This window comes from Musa acuminata, chromosome BXJ2-1 (genome assembly GCF_036884655.1).
Source record: "Musa acuminata AAA Group cultivar baxijiao chromosome BXJ2-1, Cavendish_Baxijiao_AAA, whole genome shotgun sequence".
Taxonomy (NCBI): Eukaryota; Viridiplantae; Streptophyta; class Magnoliopsida; order Zingiberales; family Musaceae; genus Musa; species Musa acuminata.
Window position 1 is genome coordinate 12,457,012 of NC_088338.1, and position 17,907 is coordinate 12,474,918.

Below are 17,907 nucleotides of genomic sequence, written 5' to 3' on the forward strand. Positions count from 1 at the left end.
ACAGGGTGAAACTTTTATGTTCAATTTTTGTTGCTTTGAAGGAAATCCATTTGAAACAGTTCCAGGCCCTTTCAAGCTCTTTCGGCAATGCATGCGATCAAAACCTGGGTATACTTGATCTCCTACTGCTTTTTATCTTACTTCAAGTTTTATATTTCTTACATTTAACAATGAATGATAGATAGCCTTTTCTAATTTATTGCCGACTCGTAAGTCAGTATCCACAACCTTCCCCTACCAACCAGCGTGTGTTTGGTGAGTCAAATCCTAGACAACTTGGCTATCGAGGCCTTCAGTCATAAAGATGTAAATTCCTTTTGGAAGAAGCATCATCTATTCTAACCGGACTAGTTGTTTGGCCCACATAAATAATCCTGATATAAAAGATGCATTTCTGGAGAGTAGAAGAGATATTTCTGTACCTGGAGACGATGGAGTGGCATCTACACCTCTGAAAAAGGAATTCTTCAGCATGTTTGTTATCCGGGAGATTTTTCTTTTTCAGGAGGATTGAGGTTTAACCGATGATTTCTCCTTTGTCACGGACTGTGTCGATGGGGCTTGGCATGTGAGACAAAACCATACTCGCGAATGGATTCATGACACACTACTATATGGTAGGTACGGTTCGATACGAAGGTACGATGGTTTAGAATCGAACCGAACCAAAAATGGATTTCGGTGGTTCAATTCCGTCGGTCTATTTATTTGATTTCGAACCAGTCAACCAAAAAAAAAGATTATCTTTAAATGAATTTACTCCTTTTTAATAAAACCTGACAAAGGGTTAATTGAAAGGGTATTTTGAAAAAAATTCTAAAATAAATAAAATCTTACAGCATTAGACAAATCGATTCAAAACAGATCCAATTTCCATACTGATTTCAATTTCCAAAACAGACAGCATTAGGACTCGTTACGATGACCAGTCTGGGTATTAGAAAAGATTACGAGGACGTCATGAATTGAAATGGTGGGAGGCTTTTGGTCGGTGGCCATCGCCCAAGGTGAGAGAGTTCGTTCACCTCCAACGACTGGTACTCGATTACATCTTGACGGGGAACAAACGAGGATGCTAAGGAGGAGCGCTATGTCAAACGATAATGCTCCTATTGCTTATAAAGATGCGCAAGTAAAAAAAAAACCACATTGTGTGACACCACTACTGATGGGTCAAAACATCCTATATTAGCAAATACATTAAGCCAAGAAGCTGCCCCTACACACCAACTCCCCCTTCCCTTCCCCCTATATTAGGAAATACATTCATTCTACCAAGAAGCTGCCGCTACTTCAACCAGACAATTTCGTACGAACCTGCAAGCATCACCAGCAGTCAAAACAGCTCTTGCTTTGACAGACCATCACCTCCTTTTTAACTTCCCATGAAATCAAATTAGAAATTGAGAAAGCCTCCCATCTACTTTTGGCCAGGAAATCGGCCAAATGATATGTGAGGCACCCATCGGAATCGAAAACGAGGAAACAAAAGAAAAAAAAAAAACCAAACTTGTAATTATCACTGCAACACCTCCGGACACTATGAATCCACCATCTCATCCTGTAGCTCGTTTGGGGCAATTAGCCCGGGGATCGACAACATTCTCTGGCGTTCACGTTCTCTTTGCGCTGCAGCCTCCTCGGCGTAAAGATCCTTGTTGTCCTGTGGCATAAAAAGTTTTGTGATGAGCAACATCCTTGTACACAGAAGCCATACACCTTGTATGAAGTTTTCAGCAGCTGCTAGAGGCAATATGATAGACTAACACTGCATCTTCTTCTATGGTAATACACCATGAATTGTGTTCTAAACCCACAAGGAAGCGCAACAGTATTCAACATTAGTCACACTAGCAATACCTGAGCAGAGAACTCTTTTGATTGCACAAGAAAATCTCGTATATGGTTCTTGAAGGTTGGAAGATCATTTCTTGACTCAAATAATCCACCAACAAATTGAGTTATCTAGAAAAAGAAAAGCACTGTTATTCAGCAACAAGCTTTCAGTGAAAATAAACAGGATAACATAACATATAACAGGATTAGAATCTCATCTTTACCTCTGGTGTCGTCATATTTGGAAAAGATGATCCTAATAGTTTTATGGTGTAATCACGAACAAATACTGTATTATTTGCATATGGATATGGAACTGTAGAAGCATCCCATAGGGGCTCTGTTAATGCACCAGAATCAACCTGAAGTATAACCAAAATTCAGTGAATAGACCATGCAAAAAAGGTAATAATGTATTTACTTCTTACCAAACAAAACAAATGCTGAAGCACTATAACATGCAACTTAAAGCCAGGCTTGTGGAATGTATCTGTCAGGACAGCAAAAATTTCTTGCTCGATTGTCAAATAGTATGTTCTATAGAATTGGTTGCAGAACTCCGAAACCTGACAATAAATCGTATCAGATGGTAAGACTAAGGCCAGTCTCAGCAATATATCAGAAAGCTGTCCTAATTTGGAACATCTGCCAAACCTGGAAGTTCTTCAGCAACTCTAACAAAAGACTAAGTCCAGTCTCAGCAATATTCCTTTCAGTATGCCGAAAAGCCCAGATGATTGAATCCATCACAAGTTTCAATTGCTGACATAGAACAGAAATACATGAAATGAAACCATAAAGTATAAGCCATGCAGATGGGCATGTAATATGACATATCCAAATAGATAAATAATGAAATCATTGCTCACCTGACTTGAGAGTTGAATTAAAGCTTGAAAACAGTGAGTACCAATTGCACGCAGTAAAGAGAAAAACTTAAGGCGATGTTCTGGGTAATCCTCAAAATTCTTGGTGATCATCTGAAACAACGTTGAAGTTTGCAGCAGAATGAAACAAACTCTAACATCTGCAAAAGTATCTGAAGTTCATACTCCTCACCTCAAGCGTGCACTGAAAAACAGCTTCAAATATGCGAGGTACATACTCCATCATGACACCTCTATATCTGCATGAACGGAGTTCAATATGAGCATAAAGATAGGAAACCAGGAAGTTAATGGACTGATAACAATAATGTAGGTGTATTGGACATAGATGCGGATCAATTCTATTGTAAATAATCATTATAAATTATTAACAGAAGATTGAACTAAGAATTGCAGTTCTTGAGCTTCAAATTTTAAGAACAATCTAGCAACTAAATTTATCCATCACTGAATTCATTCCATAACTAAGAGCCACAGTGCCACACAACATGCATACTAAAGTTAGTATTCAAGATCATTGAATCATTCATGACCTAAATGATATACATATCATCGTTATTATTTTTTCTGCATTTAACATAAAAATGATTCTATCCTTTTTAAGCTCATCACTATCATCAGAGGGAATTTCTGCCCCCAGACACTGAACCCACATGATTAATAGATGAGATAGCATTTTTTAAGCTCATCTGCAGGGGAAAAAACTCCAATGTGATCAATCAGCTACCTCAGAGGGAATTTCTGCCCCCAGTCACTGAATCAATGTCAGACTGGGTAAATGCACTTTGCTTCTATATTTGAAAATTCTCGTGGAACATGTGATTTCCTCAAAGACTTGGTGATCAATGTACTAAAGAACCGACTTATCTAAAGTAAACAAAATAACTGAATATCCGGAAGCCCAAGGCACACAGTGGAGACAAGTAATGCCACATAGGATGCATTCTGCAAGAGATGCACATGCAGACTCATTTAATGCCTCCATGGTGCTTGAAGAAAGCAATGTTTTGGCAGGTCAAACCAGCTGAGACACAAAAACAATGGCCAAAACAGATAGGATCCACCATGTTCTGACTGGTACTAATATGGCATTCTGCAACCGGAACTAGTTAACCAATATGAAAATCAGTACATCTAGAATGCACCATCATGGTTATCCCAAGATCCTGAACAAAACATAGCAAACTCCATAAAGGCACTCTCAGCATGTCCTTATTTCCTAGACCTATTACTCGATGAAAGTTTAACTCATAAAGTCCAAAAAGTTCAGCATAAAACATGTGTGTGCATACTGAAGCCGTGTGGATGCAGAAACAATTAGTCCGGCACTCCTTATGAAACATTGATCTCTAATATCTTAACCAAAAAATGAATATAAAGTACGTGTTTTGCGATAATAGATAAACATGAACATATGGAAAATTTTCTGGAGCTTATACATACTTGTTTATAATTGTTGCAAAGAGTGACAAAACTTCAGATTCCCTGGCATCTGGCAGGTTTCTAGCATAGTCACCAAGGACAGGATCCATCATTGGTGGCACAAACTGCCTTCCGATATGTGGCTGATCTTCAGCCTTGTCTACAAATGTCTCGATTAGCTTGAGTGTCTCCCGTTTCACAGATCTGTTATTATATTAAAATGAACATAGATTCTTTAAAGTTTTTAATAAACATTTTCCCTATAGATTTAAAAGGCCTAAATAATCAGAAAAATTAATTGGCAGCAAGACAACGAGCAAACTGTTAAACCATACCGCAAAAGCTTCACAAAAGATGTTTTTGACGCAAAGGGCCCTCCTTCAGCTATACTACTAGATATTAACTCACTGTACATTCTGTAAAGAAGAATCATATATTATCAGGTCTGTAACATTTAAGCAAAAATTGATTAAAGCAGGGTTTATGTGGGTGACATAGGAAAAGAAAGTTCTAATTCCCTGTATTTTCATATAAAACCACAAAACATTAAAGAATGTCCACCTGTATACAGTAAGCATGTCCAAGAATATCAGAGATATTTGTGGAAAGAAATATGTCCCAAGAGAACTAGCAGCACTTGTGTTTGTCTGTCAAGCATCACCAAACACACAAAATTAGAAACACGTTACTAATGCAGTCACAAAATAAACACAATAGCAGAACATCATAATCATTACAACAAATGCTACTAATAGCTATATGTCACTAGTATTAGTCATTTCTGCAAGTAGTCAAACGCATTAGAAGTACGATTATAGATTTCTACGTATCACAAGACATAATAGAAACTAACAATTAGTTATCAGACATTATGTAAGAAAGCAAGGACTTCTACAGCATGTTCTTTGAAGACAGTAAGGTCCAAATTAGGATATGAATAAAAAAATGAATCTTTTGAAAAAAGAGTAGACACAAATTACGCATCAATAGAGAGACTATGGCCTTAGAAAATAAGCAATATGAATAATGCAACACTAACTTTCAACCAACATAGCATGTAAATTTTGGTAATGATTAATCAGACTGTCATTTGCTAATTGAAAAATAAAAAAGATTTTTCTGCAGGTACCTGCAATATATTAAGAACTGCTCTTATGACATCTTGATCTTTCAGGACATCAACACTAAGACTTGCTTGTCCAATGATTTCAGCCCATTTCTACAAATAATCATACATTGCAGTAAGGACACCACTAGGTATGGTACAAAATACAAATATGTTGTTACTTATTAGCATATGACTAAAAACTTGAAAAGTTTGGAAAGAATTCGTACTTACCTGATTTGGAAGATCCATTAACCTTCTCAAATATTCATCCCTCTTAGAAGGATCAGGTTCTGCTTGAATCATATGGCCAACCTGCATTCAGAGACAATAGAACATTTATGAATCTACAAAATTCTGTTAAAATTGATCAGAACAATAGTTTGATGAGAGTATAAATTGTTATTCTTACGGATTCATAAAATGAGTGAATCTGGTGAGGCTGAAGATCTGAAACAGTACTTGGTAGACTCGACAGAAGTTCAGAAACAAATGGCTCATTCTCTCCTACCTGTATCCTCAGAAAACATTCTTTCCATAAGATAAATGCTTGCAGAATCTAAGGTCATGCTAATAGAGTATCTTTGATGATGACTGAACTCTATGACTCTTAAAGCCCATTAAAGAAACGATTTGGACCCCCAGCAAATTATCCATGCACCTGAACTCACATTAGGATTCCTTATTAAAATTAAAAAAACGGCTGAGTGGTATAGTTTCATAAAGTTTAACAAAACTTCCACAATCTCCAGAGAACTTTAGATACAGAGGGGCCCAAGCATCATGACCAGACAAAGTAAGCCAACCAAGAAAGCAGGTGATGTCACCAAATTGGCATGCCAAATCAGGAAACAAATAATACTTCTCAAAAGTTATTGGACTGCTGAAGATCTGAACCCCTCCCCTCACCACCAAAGAAAAAACAAAAAAAGAGTTCCACTATCTCCATACCACCCACTATAGCAGAGTAGTTTAAATTAGAAAAAGATAATATCAAATAGAAAAGTGTTCATAAGTACAAAAGGAGAGTTACTGCCATAACTCGTTGTTGATAAGCAAAGGTCAGCTTACCTGGGTGATCACAAACTTACGCTTACATTTCTGGACAATTTTCAGAAAAGTATCACAAGCCATGTCCTGGAAAAAAAACAAAGTTCAGTATGCAGCACAAGAGGGCAAAATCATATGACACATATCAAATTATGCGATCATTGATATGTAGTTGGAAAACCAAACTTAGTGAAACCAGTATTAGTCAAAACAGCTAACTGGAAACATATATGCAAGTACTTATATAGCTGATAGGATTCATGGACTTAGTTGTTTGGCATAAACCAATCACCTAAGTGGAAGATAAGAACAATAGACTTTGGTTCTTTGGCTTAAAGTAACCAGGAACTAGAGTTCTGTTAGTTCCAGCATTCTGCCAGTTGAAGCACAAGCTGATCAGCTCCTACTTTCAGCTTCAGACAATGGGGCAAAAACCAAAACCTCAATTAAAACCTCTACAAGATTCTACCATATTAACCTAACATAAATCAGCCATCTCAAAAGAAATTTAGATTTACCATTTGCATCATGAACCTAAGCTGTTTGTAGCAAATTTAAAAAAAACACACACATTTTACGCAATTATAATTATTAAGTTAAAAGTTTGGTGGCATTTGCTTGTTACTACAAAATCAGTACCTAGCATTTTCACATGACCAACATGTTTAAAACCCAAGGACTAAAATGTGAATTATCTTTCTTTTGAACAGTGTTCAACATATATTCTGCTCCACAGCCCAAACAATCTTTTCCAAACCTATTGGACTCATTAAGGCATAGCAGTAATCAAATATCTCAAGAAGATAATAAACAATAAGCAAAAGATGTACCTGAACTCCTGGATGAGTTTCATGCATAAACTCAAACAACTTATTCACAACTGTTTTAAGAAATTTCCAATGGGCTCGGAGAAACCTCGGATACTGTCCTACAACATACCTAAAATTTATACCACACAATTGAATGGGTTAAAAGCCAAAATTACCGATGCAGCCAAAAGATAATAGAACAGAAGTGTTTGCTCACATGATATTGCTAGCGATCACAGCTTTGTTATCTTTTCCTTTCGTAATTTCACAAAGATTCAGCAAATCACGAATGACCATTACTAAAAATCTATTTTCCTGGCAACATCAAAACCATTAGAAATTTAATAATCATTAGTTATTTCATATGCCATAAACCATATAAAAGAATTATTGACAATAGAAAGTAAGTAAAAACGGATGAGAATTGCAAATCTAGACAAGGTGAAGCTTAACTATCCTATAAAGATCTGAAATAAACGTAAGAAAGCAAAAACAAAAAACTATGCCAACCATGTTAAATTTTGCAGAATACTTAATAAATTAAAGAGACAGATCTCACATAACACTGCAGCTAAGGATTCTGATCTTAAGAACCATGTGTCCACTGTCAAAAAGAAAATTTATCAACCCTAACATGTTTGGTTGATCATAAATATCTTGCACAAGACATAAGTTCATTGTCTGGTCTCGCCACATCTTCTGACAAATAATCATGTCATAACATTTACAATACCTGATGAAACCTAAAAATGGATCCAAACTTCAACCAAGAATTTAAGCCTTCCAACAAAACAGTGGACGTCATTTACCAACAAAAAACAGCTAATTACACAAAAATGACAGAGACAATTAATTAAATTCCTCTAAGTCTATGTTTACGTTCACCAATAAGTATGAGCATCATCATCATTAGGAAAAGTACCTGCTCCTCCATCATTGAACCCGATATTGATCCAATAGCCCAGCACAATGTGTTTAAGTTGTTCCAAGACCACTCTTCCCCACTCAATTGCTTACTCAACTTCTTCAACATCTGCAAGTCAAAGAAATTATGCATGGATCAATTTGCTATTAGTAAAGATGGTTGGACAATTTCAAGCAATGAAGTTATACACGAATAAAGTATAATTAAAATGAAAACATAAATATCCAATAACTTACATATTTTAACTGCAAAAAATGGATAGTTACACCCTAAGAATTTGAAAAGCAAGATCAATTGTAAACAAAAAATTATAGCACTTCTATAGATCACAACCAATTACGAACCGTAATGGCTTTGAGGACAAGATTCTTGCAGTCACAAAGCCAGATGAAATGTGAAATAAGCTCTTAACTGAACTAGATATAGTAATAGTTAGCAAAACCTGTTCAACTAGCATAATTTTTTCTCTACAAGAATAGTAGTTTTAGTATCATTTAGTCAACTACAACTCAACAAAACCTATCAAAAACCAGATACGAATGAGAAAATGATAAACTTCAAGACCCACTGCAGTGGACTAGGAGTATCCACGGAGTTGTCTGTATAATATCCACAAACATAGACAAATTTCACAATTCATGTTTATTTCAGCAATCTACATGAATAGTACATGGTAAATGTTGCTGCACTGTAATCTTATCCACTTCTTCTGGAACCCTTCACTTACAAACCAAAAGTTGTAGATGTTTCAGAGCTCATTTTCCTCTTTAGAGATCATGTCATGTCCCAAAATCAAGTTCTGGCCCAAGCACAGATATGACCGTCAGTAAAAATAGTAAACTGTGATTAGTCACCAAGATTGACCGATAAATGTAGCCAACAATTTTGGATGGACTGGGCACTAGGACTTTTGTCCATATACTTCACAAGTAATGTAAGATATGAAATAAGAACTGTGTTGACGTTTACAGTTCACCAATCTAAATGTATGTATGACATAACTTGCTGATGCCCAGCTGTGAAGTAGACCTTAGGTAATCTTTTAACAGTAAATACAAATTTCTGTAACTCATGGTAGTAACAAGCACACATATGAAAGAGACAGGTTGCAAGTATAACACAAGCATTGCCAGAAAATAGTTCAAAACACTTCTTGTTCATAGTCAAAAATTAACAAGGATAAAGCAAGATCAGGATGTACCTGTTGTTCTGTGTCCTCATGATCAAGGTGTGACAAGTATATAAGTGTTTCCCTCATGATCTGCAATAGTGAATCAAATTAATTGTAAGCAAGTCAAAGTAAATTTAAAACAATGGCAATTAAGATACCAGAAAACCAATTATGATGCCAGAAAAGACAGTTTTACAGTAAGTTTGTCATCTACAGTAGCAGTGCATTTTGATATAAAAAGCCTAACCCATTTATTTAAACACTAAATTAAAGGATATTCAATGACTATGTTAAACCAAGAATCCAATTTTGCTTTTAAACAAACAACCTACACCAAAATAAACAGGCAAACATTGATAAAGATTAAATGTTTCAGTGTTCACAAAAAAGGAAAAGGGCTACAAAGGAAGTTTCGGAGTCAAGCAGATGCATATGCCAAGTGAAGAAAATGAGAGAGATTGTTATATTCTCCAGAAAAGGAATCAAGCACAAACCTTATATTGAACAAGCACATCATTGTCTTTCATAGTTTCACGAACAATATTTCCATTTTCATCCTCAACAATCAAAACCTCTTCTGGTTTAGCCATACGACAAATCATGAGCGTTCTTAACTTTGATAATGGACCTGAATAAAGCTGCCGCCTCTGCAGAAGCAGTGAACCAAGGCCATCAACCATTTCTGGTATCAGTGTAGCCTGAAGAAACCATAAGCTATGTCATGGTAAAAACAGTCTTAAAAAAGGCATCAAGTAACATGATGATGTACGAGAACAAATTGACTATGCATGTAGATAAACAACAGGAGATATATGATCACACTGGATCTAGAATTATATATGCTTGAGTTGAAAACACGACATCAAGATAGAATAATAGCTTATCAATTTCAAAATGATACTACTGCAATTGAACTAGAATCACCATGTATCTATTTTGCTTATAAGTATCATGAGAGTAACAAAAACAATGCTGAAACCAGCTTTAAGGACATTAATGAAGTAAAACCTCAAACATATTTATGTAAAATATCCAGCATCCATTCATTTGACGATGAAGATTTGCACCAATGAGACACTTGATCAGGAAACATACTAAAGCAACAAAAAACTCAATATTTTTTCCTACAGTAACATTATAGAAGAACCATCTTCCAGAACACAACAAAGAAAGGAATAGCTAATATCAAAAGTAGAAATATATAGGTAATGTTAAGTAGTTAACTGTAAAATATTTGCTCGGATTCAAGGGAGGGAAACCTAGATGCAAAAACAGGAGAGGATTTCTCAATCTTGAGCTATAAAGTAAAGAGGAGCACAACAAATACCCCTCAATTTATATAATAACTGCATATGAATAAAGAGAAACAGTTTAACATCAATTGCCATGAAGATATACCTGAAGACCCATCAAGCCTGCAGCAACAGCAGGGTTGTCCAAGTTGTGATGCGCTTCAAACAGTTCTAGAACCAGTAAATTCCAATAATCCAAGCAAACCTGCCCATATGTTCAAGAAAATGTTCACCACAATAGGTGACAAGGCAATGCACATAATTTAATCATATACTACAGAAAAGTATACTCGTACCTTGAAAACCTCAGTGTCATCGACGTATGAGATACCAATAAGATACTCAAGGCCCATCAATAAGGCAGCTCTATTTTCAGGAGATTCCAGTACTCGTATGTGAGACTGCAAAAGGAAAGGGAGCCACATTAATGCAACAGGTTTTTAAAAGCAAGTTGTTATTAATACTCGTAAGCTAACAGTGGAATGTTGTGATCAAAGTCTCTTGTTAAATCTATGGTACAGCAAGTGTGATTTCAAGGATGAAGACAGTAACAATAATTCATAATGAAGTTACACAAACATCAAGCTCTTTATGACCACAAAAACAATATTCTGGAAAACAAAGATATCCCAAATTCTAACTAAATTTTTTTTTCTCAATTCCAAACAATATCAATAGATGCACTCACTGATGATCAACAAAATAAGGGCCATAATATATCAACCAAGACTTTAACTAAACAAGAACAAAGCAATGATTAGCCTCTTGATTGCAATTCCTAAATAATATAAACTTATACAAACATCATAATTCTACGAAAGAAAATATGTCTCGCATATATGCAACTAACAATTAGTTTCAAGAAGTTGAACAAGAGGAAGAAACAACTTGCCTTGTAAAACGAAGTAAAAAACAATGCAAGGTTCTGGATGAAAGCCTATAAAAGAAAAAAAATGTTAGCATGGTTCATTTGCATATCATAAAGAAACAAATTAATTGCAGAGAGGAAGAGATCAACTCATTAAACAAAAAGGGAAAATAAGTGTACCTGTTCTTCACTGGAACCATTTGTATAAGCTTCAGAGATATTTGTACCAGGTGGGATGACAGTCTACATATCATAATAAACAGTCTCAACATAATAGAAGTACAGAATAGACAACGCAAGACAGCAATGTCCATAAAAAGAAAGTTAAATAGATATACAATTTTAAAAATAAAACACATCAACAAAATAAAAATACCTGCAATTGTATCATAAAGATTGTATACATCTTCACATACTGCATGTCATAGAAGTCACCAAACTGAAGCGCCGCAACCTGTCAATTAGTAGTAGATTAACTTGTTATAAAACTTCTGCAAGGACGAGATAAAGACAAGGCCTAAGATTCTATTGCAAATGCAATCTCTTGCAGTGTTTTTATGCCACTTCAAATGAAAATATACAGCACAATCTTCGCATCAAAGGTAACATCAAGGAAACTATCAACCACAAGTTTAAAACAACATAACAGACATGTACCTCTGTCAAACACTGAAGTGTAAGGTTCCGGTATGATGCGATAGGAAAGAATTTCAAGAGTATCTCCAGCTGACAATTACCACAATATATAAGCTAAATATAACATTAATTACACCAAAATATATTTTTACCATCAACCAAATGGACTAAAGAAATCAATAAATGAAGCTTATGGTCATCAACAAACAAACCAGTGGAGATTCAAATATATAACCAAGAGGAATCCATGATAAAAAAGCATGAAGGGTTGCCAAGGTAGCCCGGATAAGCTCTGTTCGTTGTGATGCTGACAGTACGTATAAGCATAACTCGTGGATGAGTTGAAATTCACTGTTTTGAAGACAGAAAAAGTATAAATTACAATGTTACTATATGAGTGAATACAACAAATTGCAAAAATAAAGAACAGCATCAAACCTTGCGAAATTGGCTAAGACAATTATATTTGAAGAATATTAATCTTTCCTATTACAAGAACACTAGTTTTACAGGTCACGAGAAACAGTAATTTATAGAAAATATGGCAAGAATGGTAAAGGAATACCTTCTGTATGAAACCCAGTGTCACAACAGAAAGAAAAAGCCCCCCAAAAGAATCATGCAACAACCAAATACAAACTAATGCGACAAAGTTTCCTGCTAGATAGAAGAATAAAGAACACAACACAACTGTTTTCCAAATGTAACATATAAGAAACAAAAAATGCATTCAAATTTAATTGTGATTTTGTCATTTAATCCTTGGACACCTACAATTTCCAGCATCAAACATTGTTCCCATTCTGAATATTTTCAGGTCAAGGCAGCTCATGGAGAATTTTTCCAGTTGAAAAGGCTCAGTCTTATTGAAAACAAAAGGCTCTTATTTACCATCAGTTATTCATCGATCGGGTAAATCACTCTGCACTTGACCATCTTGGAACTTGAGTTTAGAAAATACAGGTGTCAAAATCAGAACTGGCCTTCTACAGTTTCCAAAATTAACAGATCCTAGTTGCAACTAATAATCAATGACCCAACTAAAAAGATAGCATAAAACCTAGGTATTAACCAAGTGGCAGTGCCAGCAAAGAAATTCTTAAGCCAATGCATCACAATGGAAAATAAGTAGCTGCAAAAATTCTCTTGCTGACTCTGTTTAAAGAACCAAAGGCACTGTCAATGCAAACTCTTGACATTGGACCATAGTTTCTTATATTGACTGATTCCAACATGATGTGCCCGGTCAGTACCAGCGTCATCCAAGCTGATCCAACTTCGTCGGATATCTTTTGCCACATGATTAGAACTCAGGGAAGAATGCTTGAATCAGTAAAAATCAAATATATTTTGCTGATTTAGGCAAATTTAGCCAATTTCATGGAATCAAAAGAAAGATATAGACAAAGAGCAATGAACTTGTTAAAAGTTAATGGAACTCAACTAGCTTGCTGATTTTGGACAATTTATAACCAAAAGAAAATATGTGATTACGCCTTAGAAATAAAGATACTAGTTTGTCTTTATTTGTGTTTGGATACACAATCATGTAATACAAAAGAAGGTAAAGAGAGAAAAGGAGAGGGATTAAATCATGACCTTCCAGGAAAATAAAGAATGTTAGCACAGAGAATAACGATATCTTGAGCTTTTTCATTAAACACGGATTTTTTTTCTTTATTTATTTTTGTACTATTCTACAGTTAATGCATGACGTTTAGAGAAGCATCAGGGTCACCGTGGAATTTATCATCATCGTCCAAGCTAGATGTAGATAAGTTATTACATAATATTATCATTGTTATTATAGAAATTATTTAGTAACTCTAAAGATAAAAGAATCCTTTCAAACAATATCATTATATTCCCACTTCTATTTTATGTTTGTCTTGTGTATACACAAATTTCATAAATTGTCTGTTTTAAATTAATTTGTAATAGATTCTGATCCTATCCCGAGTCTTACAATATTTTGGTCATTAAAATAATCACAACACATCAAAGTTTCAATAACTCAATTTAATCAAGCAATGAAAATATTCAGAAAGCAGATAAAAGGAGTCATGACTGTAACCTATATTACTGGAATAAGATAAGACCAAAATCCATTAATCATACAAAAACATTAAGTAAGAGGACACAATTCTTTTAGTAGAGCTGACCAACGAGTACAAAAACCACACAAACACTATGATAAGGCACATAGATCAGATCAAACATACCTATTCAAAGACTGCTTAAGTTCCTTTATCTTTTGCTGAGTCATCTCTCCTCTTGAGAAATCAAAAACTTCTTCACTTAAAAGCTGCACAATTGACAACTATTTTAGTCTTATATTCTTAATATTGAAACCAATACTGAAAAGGAGACATACCTTTAGTATAGCCATGCAATTTTCACAGATTGTTTCACTACTCTTTGCAGCTGAAACAAGATCAGGAATGAAGCTCTGCCATCTGGTTGGCCACTCATGCTTTAAGACCTACTCTTTAGGAAATGCAGACAATCAAAAAAGAGAAAACACAACCTACTTTTCTCAATCCATGCTCCTAATGCATTGTGCCAAAGAAGATCGAAATCAGGTAATATAAACAGAAAGGCTAATGGTTACTGGTTTCAACCAAAAGATTGTGCAAATACAAATATGAAAAATCAGGGGGATTACCTGCACCAATATGACATTAAGCTTATTGACATACAGCCGCTCCTTCCGAAAGGAAACTTCACTACTAGAAAGCTGATTGAATGGGCAAAGATGTCCAAAAACCAGATGAACCAGTTATAACATAAATCATAAAGAAAAATGACTATGCATACATGCCAGCAAACAGAACCACAGTTACCTGTACAATCACATCAGATATATAATTCTTTATTCCATCACGCTGCTCGACTGGCAAGGCATTCCATTTGTACTTAATGACACTTTCTAGTACCTAAAAGGTTTTTTTAATTAAAAAATGACTATTTATAATGCTCCAAATTACAAGAGTTTTACTAGTGATATTAGATGACAGAAACATAGGAAATACAAACAAATTTCAAGAGTAAAAAATTAGAATTACATCTACCAATGGTTAGAAATTTTTTTGGTCCAGTCAGGATAATCCGAACCCAAGTTTGTTTCAGAACACATCAAAATGTACACTTCCCAGACAATTAATGTGAAAAAATGAATACAAACGCTAATGAGAGCAAGAATCTACTAAAAGTTATAGTCGGAAATTTTTTTCCGTTAATATGCAGCACATGATATTGTCCATGTACACACCTGTCAGCACCATATCGTATTGGAACCTAAAGAATGTGGCGAGACTATCAGGTTGACTTTCGATCCATTTGGGACATCTGCAACAGACCCAATTGTGGGCTTCATGCTGTGTGCTTCAAGCAGAACATCCATAAAAATGTTTTGCCATTTGTGGGTCGTTTTACAGATCTCAAACATCCAAACTGTTGCTGCTTCAAGGTAAAATTCAATTGAGTACACACTAGATCAATGTCCCTATTAGAAAAGTTACTACAAATGTCATCACCATTTCTTATCCTTGCATTCTTTTCAATGGATATAATTAGCTATATCTATATCTCATGCTTAGGAGACCAGCACAATAGTATACAGTGTCCTATCATGTAGCAACTTATTGACATTTATGGAGAACTGCAAATGCCATCATCTTAGGATTGACAGGCATTGCCTTTTAAATAGCTGGATAAGATAGTCAACTAATGTGCACTTTGCATACCAGAGTGACTCTCTGACCCATGACATTCAGATTTATATCATTATATTGAAAAGATAATACTATCAAAGAGGCACATAACTGTTTCCAGCTAACCTGAAGTGCAAAAAACTTAGTGTTCAAGCTTTGTGAATTCTGCAGAATGTGAACCACTTGCAGCCAGGTGTCAGGGTTGTTCTGCAATTCCCGTAGAATCTGATCTGCAGCTGACCGCTGTCACCAATTGGAAGCCAGAAGTCAGCTGAGCTTGCACATAAAAGAAACAAATAACAGAAGGTAATTACACAGGGTAAAATTCAAAAAGCCACACCCAGCCCTTAGGGCCATGTTTAACCAACCAAGAAGAGTTACAATTTATAACACTCCACAAATGCTCGCTGCAATACTCAAACAGTATGACAGCGACACTGCAGCATATACACATTTTTCCCACCTAAAACAATCAAATAACTAGGATTGGAAGGCCACGCAATCAGTGAACTATTGCAAGAAGCCAATCAAACAAAAGAAAAGAAAGGAGTGACATTTTCTACCTGAATCAGACCCTGTCAGGTTACGACATTTAACCAGAAAACAATCAAATAACTAGGATTGGAAGACCACACAATCAATGCACTATCGCAAGAAACCATTCAAACAAAAGCAAAGAAAGGAGTGACATTTTCTATCTGAATCAGACCATGTCAGGTTACGATATTTAACCAGAAAACAAAGTAGCTACTTTTCATCGATAAGCCGACGATCAAACCCCACAACCATCCAAAACCCTAGAAAAACCCAAAGGCCACCAAACACCCACCCAACAGCAGCAAACCCTCACCCAAACCCCTAATAAACACGCGAAGACCAAAAGCGAAAGTAACAGAACCAAAGAGAACGCCGCGGACGAGGAGAGAAACCGACCTCCTCCTTAGATCCCGTCCCATAGAACGCGGCCACGGTCGCATCAAGGAGGGGAACATCAATCGGCTTGCTCAAATCCCTCAACCTCTCCGCCATTGGACCACACCCCAAGATCCAGCGGCCAAATCCTAGAAAAAGCACCGACGAAGAGCCCTGGAACTGTGGAAGAATCTAGAAACAAGGGGCGAAGAGGAGAGGGCAAAGCGGGAAGTCTCCCAAACCCTAGCTCTTCTATCCTCGTGAGCTTCGCTAGGGGATTCGATTCCGAGAGAGAAAGCTAGCTTCCCCTCCTCTTCGTCGTCGTCTTCTCCTTTTGTCGCTCCTTCTTTCTTGCTTTCTCTCTTTATTCGCTCGCTTTCGCTCCTGTTCGGTGGTCGCCAAGCGATCAAGGGACGCAAAGAAATATAGATTAGGGGAAGCGGCCATGGGGGTTCCGCGGGATGAAAACGGGGCCGGCGTTGCCAGCGAATAACGACACTGCCACTGGGGTTTGGGGGGAAATACGAAAACGCTGTTGCCGGCGGAATCGTCCTTTTCCAAGGGAAACGGGGGCGTTTCGGTCATTTCGGGATCCGATGGGATTCACGTTTTCGTGAATTGAAGGCACGAAACGGTGTGTCCGAATCATGATTCGGCTCGCCGCGGGCGTGGCTTTGGGTCCGGTTCAATGGGATCCTTGCACGGTTTTTGAAGTATGACATGTCAATTAATTAAAAAGATGGTTTTACTTGTCTACCCCTCCCAACGTTCCGAAATAGCATATTTGCAATTTTAAGGTTACATATATGAGCAAGAACTCTTTTCACATGTCTATCCAATAAACTGAAGTTAGATTGCCGTTTAATTAAAAGTTGTAAATGTCTAAAAAGCTCTTATTATTTTCATCTTCCATAATATTTTTTATCAAGCAATTATGTAAGATTTGATCGACGAAGATTAAAGCAATTATCTTTATTTAATTGTCAAGTTTTTTCAATGTCGCATTATCATAAAAAAATTTTTTGATTTTTTTAACTCATTTAACGTTCAGACCTACATCAAATTGTAATCTCCAAACATCTTATATCTAACTCATCCTTCAATATCTTTAATAAATATCATGAATTTAAGGAATAATTATAAAATACTCTTGTAATTAATTACCCCTATACTTTCAAAAGTGACGAATCCTGATAAAATAAAATAATTAATTCTATTATATTTATAAAATTAAAATATTTAATCATATTTCTTCTTCTCATGCAATGGACTCTACTAAAG

The 17,907-nt window shown here is 35.9% G+C and overlaps 1 protein-coding gene across 2 annotated transcripts; it reads right to left on the reverse strand.

Annotated features, from left to right (window-relative positions):
- Window positions 1-1,091: 1,091 nt before the first annotated feature.
- On the reverse strand, window positions 1,092-17,012 carry LOC135580778 (protein EXPORTIN 1A). Of its 2 annotated transcripts, none has more exons than XM_065093507.1 (32): window positions 16,648-17,012; window positions 15,841-15,957; window positions 14,845-14,937; window positions 14,667-14,738; window positions 14,376-14,483; window positions 14,224-14,306; window positions 12,214-12,352; window positions 12,023-12,091; window positions 11,742-11,819; window positions 11,546-11,608; window positions 11,390-11,434; window positions 10,794-10,898; window positions 10,604-10,702; window positions 9,700-9,852; window positions 9,236-9,295; window positions 8,032-8,142; window positions 7,327-7,424; window positions 7,131-7,239; window positions 6,322-6,387; window positions 5,663-5,761; window positions 5,485-5,565; window positions 5,275-5,364; window positions 4,707-4,792; window positions 4,481-4,561; window positions 4,167-4,349; window positions 2,896-2,962; window positions 2,706-2,816; window positions 2,491-2,598; window positions 2,265-2,402; window positions 2,061-2,198; window positions 1,861-1,965; window positions 1,092-1,663 (listed from the first exon to the last, which is right to left on the reverse strand). In XM_065093507.1, exons 1-32 carry the CDS (start codon window positions 16,741-16,743, stop codon window positions 1,541-1,543), a joined length of 3,174 nt encoding a protein of 1,057 aa, XP_064949579.1. In that variant the 5' UTR covers window positions 16,744-17,012; the 3' UTR covers window positions 1,092-1,540. The 2 variants fall into 2 exon arrangements, with proteins under 2 accessions (XP_064949579.1, XP_064949578.1); XM_065093506.1 differs by having other exon boundaries at window positions 9,700-9,903.
- Between the last annotated feature and the right edge of the window lie 895 nt (window positions 17,013-17,907).